The following is a 6353-nucleotide window of genomic DNA, read 5'->3' on the forward strand; positions in this document are numbered from 1 at the left end:
ATTGGTGCCCTGGGAAAGAGGCGCTGGCTGTCTACCCTATCGATTCCTCTTAATATTTTGTACACCTCTATCATGTCTCCCCTCATCATCCTTCTCTCCAAAGAGTAAAGCCCAAGCTCCCTTAGTCTCTCCTCATAATCCTTACTCTCTAAACCAGGCAGCATCCTGGTAAATCTCCTCTGCACCCTTTCCAATGCCTCCACATCCTTCCTATAATGAGGCGACCAGAACTGGACACAGTACTCTAAGTGTGATCTAACCTGAGTTTTGTAGAGCTGCATCATTACCTCGCGGCTCTTAAACTTGATCCTCCGAATTATGAAAGCTAAAATCCCATAAACTTTCTTAACTACCCTATCCACCTGCGAGGCAACTTTCAGTGATCTGTGGATATGAACCCCCAGATCCCTCTGCTCCTCCACACTACCCAGAACCCTGCCATTAACTTTGTACTCTGCCTTGGAGTTTGTCCTTCCAAAGTGTACCACCTCACACTTCTCCAGATTGAACTCCATCTGCCATTTCTCAGCCCAGCTCTGCATCCTATCAATAACCCTCTGCAATCTCCTACAGTCCTCCACACTATCCACAACACCACTGACCTTTGTGTCATCTGCAAACTTGCTAACCCACCCTTCTACCCCCCCATCCAAGTCATTAATAAATATCACAAAAAGTAGAGGTCCCAGAACTGACCCATGTGGGACTCCACTAGTCACAGCCCTCCAATCTGAATGCACCCCCTCCACCACAACCTACTGCTTTCAACAGGCAAGCCAATTTTGAATCCTGGATCCCATGCCCTCTGACCTTCTGAAGAAGCCTACCATGTGGAACCTTGTCAAATGTCTTACTAAGATCCATGTAGACCACATCTACTGCACTACCCTCATCAATCTCCCTGGTTACCTCCTCAAAGAATCCTATCAGGCTTGTGAGACATGATCTTCCCTTCACAAATCCATGCTGGCTGTCCCTAATCATTCCATGATTCTCTAAATGCTCATAGATCCTATCTCTAAGAATGTTTTCCAACAGCTTGCCCACCACAGACGTAAGGCTCACTGGCCAGTAATTCCCTGGACTATCCCTACTACCTTTTTTGAATAAGGGGACAACATTTGCCACCCTCCAATCCTCCGGTACCATTCCCGTGGACAACGCGGACTCAAAGATCCTAGCCAATGGTTCAGCAATCTCCTCCCTCACCTCACAGAGCAGCCTGGGGAATATCCTGTCTGGTCCCGGGGACTTATCTGTCCTAATATTTTCTAACAACTCCAACACATCCTCTCTCTTGATATCTACATGCTCTAGAACATTAACCTTACCAGCACTGTCCTCTACGTTATCAAGGCCCCTCTCCTTGGTGAATACTGAAGAGAAGTATTCATTGAGAACCTCACCCACCTCCACAGCTTCCAGGCACATCCTCCCACCTTTGTCTCTAATCAGTCCGACCTTTACTCTCGTCATCCTTCTGTTCTTCATATGTGAAAAAAGCCTTGGGATTTTCCTTAACCCTTCTCACCAAGGCCTTTTCATGTCCCCTTCTTGCTCTCCTCGGCCCCTTCTTAAGTTCCTTCCTTGCTGCCCTATATTCCTCCTGAGCCATTTCTGATCCTTGCTGCCTACACCTTATTTATGCTGCCTTCTTCCTCCTAACTAGTTGTTCCACCTCTCTTGTCACCCATGGTTCCTTCACCCTGCCATTCCTTCTCTGCCTCACCGGGACAAATTTATCTCTAACATCCTGCAAGATATCCCTGAACAACAACCACATCTCCATAGCGCATTTCCCTTCGAAAATGTCATCCCAGTTTACACTCCCAAGTTCTAGCCTTATAGCCTCATAATTTGCCCTTCCCCAATTAAATATCTTCCTGTCCTCTTTGCTCCTATCCTTGTCCATGACAATGCTAAAGGTTAGGGAGCAGTGGTCACTGTCCCCCAAATGCTCACCCATCGAGAGATCTGTCACCTGACCCAGTTCATTACTTAATACTAGATCTAATATGGCATTCCCTCTAGTTGGCCTGTCAACATACTGTGACAGGAATCCGTCCTGTACACACTTAACAAACTACGCCCCATCTACACCTTTGGCACTAAGCAGGTGCCAATCAATATTTGGTAAGTTGAAGTCTCCCATGATAACAACCTCGTTATTCTTGCACCTTTCCAAAATCTGCCTCCCAGTCTGCTCCTCAGTATCCCTGCTATAGAATACTCCCAGTAGTAACTGCTCCTTTCTTTTTCCTAACTTCCACCCATACTGACTCTAGAGAGGATCGTTTTACATTATCCACCCTTTCTGCGGCTGTAATAGTATCCCTGACCAGTAGCGCAACCCCTTCTCCTCTTCTGTCCCCCTCCCTATCCCTTTTAAAACACTGAAATCCGGGAATATTCAATATCCATTCCTGCCCTGATGACATCCAAGTCTCTGCAAGAGGCACAATATCATAGTCCCAAGTGCTTATCCAAGCTCTCAGTTCATCACTCTTATTCCTGATACTTCTTGCATTTAAGTAAATGCACTTTAGCCCATCCACCTTTCTACCTTTATACCCAGTACTCTGCTTCTCCTTCCTCAAAGCCTCTCTACATGTTAGATCTGTCTTTTCCCCATGCACTTCTTCCTCTGACCTACCCCTCTGGTTCCCATCCCCCCCTCTATTGTTTCCTCTCTATCAATGAAGTTTCAATCTATGCTGGTGTATTAACTCAAACCCCATGTGCTTTAATTTTGCCCACTCACTTCTTACATGGAACTTTATCAAAGCCTTCTGAAAATACAAATACACCACATCTCCCCTATCTTCTAATGAAGATTCTCCCTTATCTTCTGTTCCAATTTCAAAAAGCTCCAATAGATTTGTCAAACGTCATTTTCTTTCATAAATCAATGTTGACTTTTATCTAATTCCATTCATATTTTCTAAGTGCTTTATAAGAAACCCCAGCACTTTTCCTATTACTGATGTGAGGTCAACCATTCTGTACTGTACAGCATTTTGGAAGCTGACCATCAATGCAAGCATTAATTCCAGGTCTGCCTCTTTTCAGTGCTCTGGGATGCAGGTTATCAGGCCCCAGGGAGCTATCACATTTCAGTCCCATTAATTTTTCCACCACTATTTTTCTACTAATAGTAATTTCCTTTGTTTTGGGCGACCATTCTCTGCTTTTTTCTCAGTGGACCACTGTCTTCCCTTTCTAAATGGATCACTGCCACCTCCTGAGGATGATCGCTGACTGCTTCCTTTGGACGCAGGTTATGCCTATCTGCGTTGAGAAGATTGCTGCCAAACTCTTGGATGGATTGCTGCCCATTTGCTTTAGACAGATACTGCTCATCCTTTTTGGCAGGGGCACTGTCCACCTGTGCAGCTGCAACACTGTCCATTGCTTTGCATGGTTTACTGCCTGGTTGTTTGGTGGGGATCACTATCCAACTATCTTGGCTATAGAAGCCCCATCTATTTTTGTGGGACCACTGTCCATCTGTTTTGATTGTTTTAAAGTCATAGAGTCATACAGCATAGAAGCAGGCTCTTCAACCAACTATATCCATGTTGACCATCAAGTACCCATCTATACTAATCCTACTTTCCAGCAGTTAGTATGTAGCCTTCCACGCCTTGGCAATTCAAGTGATCATCCAGTTTAACACAAAGTAAGACCAGAACAGATCACTATTCGTCTACTCTGGGTGATGTACTGCCTCCCTGTGTTGAGTTGATTACTGCACACTTGTTCTGAGTGGGACCACTCCCCTTCTATTTCATATAGGCAACTGGCTGCCTGTTTGGGGTAACTATCTGCTTCTTTTGGAAGGATACTGTTCTCAGTAGATCATTGCGTGTGTTTTGAAGAGATCACTATTCGCCTTTTTTGGATGCAGTTGCTGCTACCTAGTCATTGTGGATCACTGCCATCTGTTTTGCAGGGCTTGTCTACCTAGTACCTGGCCTGCATAGTTATTAGCAGAAACTGCATGATTAGAAACGCATTCCAATTTAAGGCCAGCCACTCTACTCTCATACAAAGGGATAATATCCACCCTCCCCTGGGATAGTTCTAAGTTGAGTGAGAGTATAAAAGTCTTTCAAGTCAGCTGCCTATTATTAACGTTTCTTTTTAGTTTTCATTTTTGTTGTCTTTTAACAAGGTGCAAAGTCAAAACCACTTAAATTGATTTCCTGCAAGCTTTCTGAGTGTTTTAGGTCTAATATTCTCACAAAAATTTTCTGGGGGTTTGTTTCTATTAAATGAAAGGGACACAAGATTATAAATTGACAATTAAATGCCTTTAATGCCTTAATAGAATGAAATGCGATTAAATCATTTGATTGTGAAATAATTGTAAACCATCATTAACCAAGAGGAAGACGGATTGTACGTGCTCCACTTTCTGGTGGGTTGACCTCAAAATGTTTGACTCGCTCTTCTGATGCTCGTATTATCTGCTTTCACATCAGGTGGCTCTTGCACTTTATAGGTTGAAACAGCGCTGAAAGAGATGACTCGGACCCCTGTATATGTGCCGCGTCTTTGATCGGAACAAATTCACGTCGTGTATTAAGAAAAACGTTTGACATACTGAAGATATTCAGAGCGGGGTCCTTAAGACGTTGTGAGACAACTCGGCTAATTCAGGCGCTTTTATTTCTGGGAGGAACTGCACATTTATGCTGTCCTATTTAGAATTTTAGAGGACAGATCCGATTTCAGGTGAGGGTGAGGGTGAGTGTTTTAACAGCAGCTTCGTGTAAGGAAGGCGAGGAGCGGGTGTAACCTGCAAATAGACAACCGACCCCAAGGAAGTGCAGTGAGAAATTGGTGTAATCCAGGGACTAACTCTGGACAGAAGCAGCATGATGAAGGGTGAAGGGATGATTGCTGATTACAAAATGCTGTCATAATTCTGACGTAGTATTATCTAATTTTAGTTCCTTCCAGCAATGAATTGTTCAAATCACACGCAGAATCACCCAGACTCGGCTCATCAGGTAATTTTGCTGCTGTTTACTGTGCCAACCTTCTTTATCGGGTCAGCGTTGAACGGGGCAGCTTTGTACACGATCTGTTGTGCTATAAAGCAGCGGACCAAGCCCTTCATCTACATGGTCAACCTTGTCATCTCAGATACCCTTCTACTCTTCTCTTTGCCTTTCAAAGTCTATGCCTTCTATGTCAAGGAAGATTGGATCCTGAAGATGGAGAAGAGCTTCTGCCAATTTCTTGAATCTCTGTGTTTCGTGAACAATTACACCAGTATCCTGGTGATAACCCTGATCTGTGTGGATCGGTACGTAGCCGTCAGGTATCCTTTCAATGCCAGAACGAACTCATCCCCAAGAACGATCGCGGGAATCTGTGCTTTCATCTGGATTACCGTGTGTATTTGTACTATTAACATCTACTTCAAAAGTCAGTCGAAATCCTGCTTTTACTTTATCTCTGCAGACGTTTTGAGGCTTGAATTCATTATTCCTCTGGGAGTACTGGTTTTGATTTGTGCACTCACAATGCTATTCTGTTCCCTTCACATTATCCACAGCCTGAATACTCGAGCCAGTGAGACACTGGACGGGTGCAAGGATAAATGCGTCAAAATCCTCCTTTCAAATCTGTTCACTTTTCTAATCTGCTTCACGCCCTATCACACCGTATTGCTGTTATATTCCTTGGCTGTTAATGGTTCCCTCTCGGGACATAACTGCGAACGTCTGCGCCTAGCTCTGCATTGTACCTTGTACCTGGCCAATGTCAACTGCTGCCTGGACGCAATCTACTATTTCTATGCCATCAAAGAACTACGCCGGTCTCAGCAAATCCCAGACAAGAAAATCCAAATGGATGTCTGCGACACATCAGTGAGCTCGACGGTCAATCAGTCGCGGAACTCTCATTCACATTAGCCTTCTCCCCAATACTGCTGTTCTACATTACTGCGGCAAATACCTCGATTTTGTTTAAACTAACCAAGTTATCGGCTCTGTTCCTAGTCTACCTATGTGAGTCCTTGGCATTGTTTTAAGTTATTCATATCACCCTTCAAATTCCCCGCCACAATTATTTACCTTTTAATGATACTGGGTCTGTGCCGGCCCCCACACACAACAATCCCATCAGCTGCACCTCCTTCCCAGTAGCTTTACAGTTTATTCTTTCACACACGTTCACCAAATTCTTTAGATATTTTTTGTCACTTACAAAAAAAAGTACTTTACAGTAATCGGTTAACCTACCAACCCGCGTGTGTCTGGGAGGTGGGAAGAAACTGGTGCATCGGGAGAAACCCACGCATCCACAGGGAGAACGTGCAAATTCCTCGGGTACTACAG

General features: G+C 44.3%; 1 protein-coding gene across 1 annotated transcript; it reads left to right on the top strand.

Moving 5' to 3' along the window:
- Positions 1–4967: 4967 nt before the first annotated feature.
- LOC127571853 (G-protein coupled receptor 35-like) lies at positions 4968–5927 on the top strand. Its single transcript, XM_052018599.1, has one exon. It carries the CDS (start codon positions 4968–4970, stop codon positions 5925–5927), a length of 960 nt encoding a protein of 319 aa, XP_051874559.1.
- Positions 5928–6353: the final 426 nt, after the last annotated feature.

Source organism: Pristis pectinata, chromosome 6, assembly GCF_009764475.1.
Source record: "Pristis pectinata isolate sPriPec2 chromosome 6, sPriPec2.1.pri, whole genome shotgun sequence".
Classification (NCBI taxonomy): Eukaryota; Metazoa; Chordata; class Chondrichthyes; order Rhinopristiformes; family Pristidae; genus Pristis; species Pristis pectinata.

Coding starts and splice junctions, on each gene's coding strand:
- LOC127571853 (XM_052018599.1), top strand. CDS start 4,968: ATGAATTGTTCAAATCACACGCAGAATCACCCAGACTCGGCTCATCAG.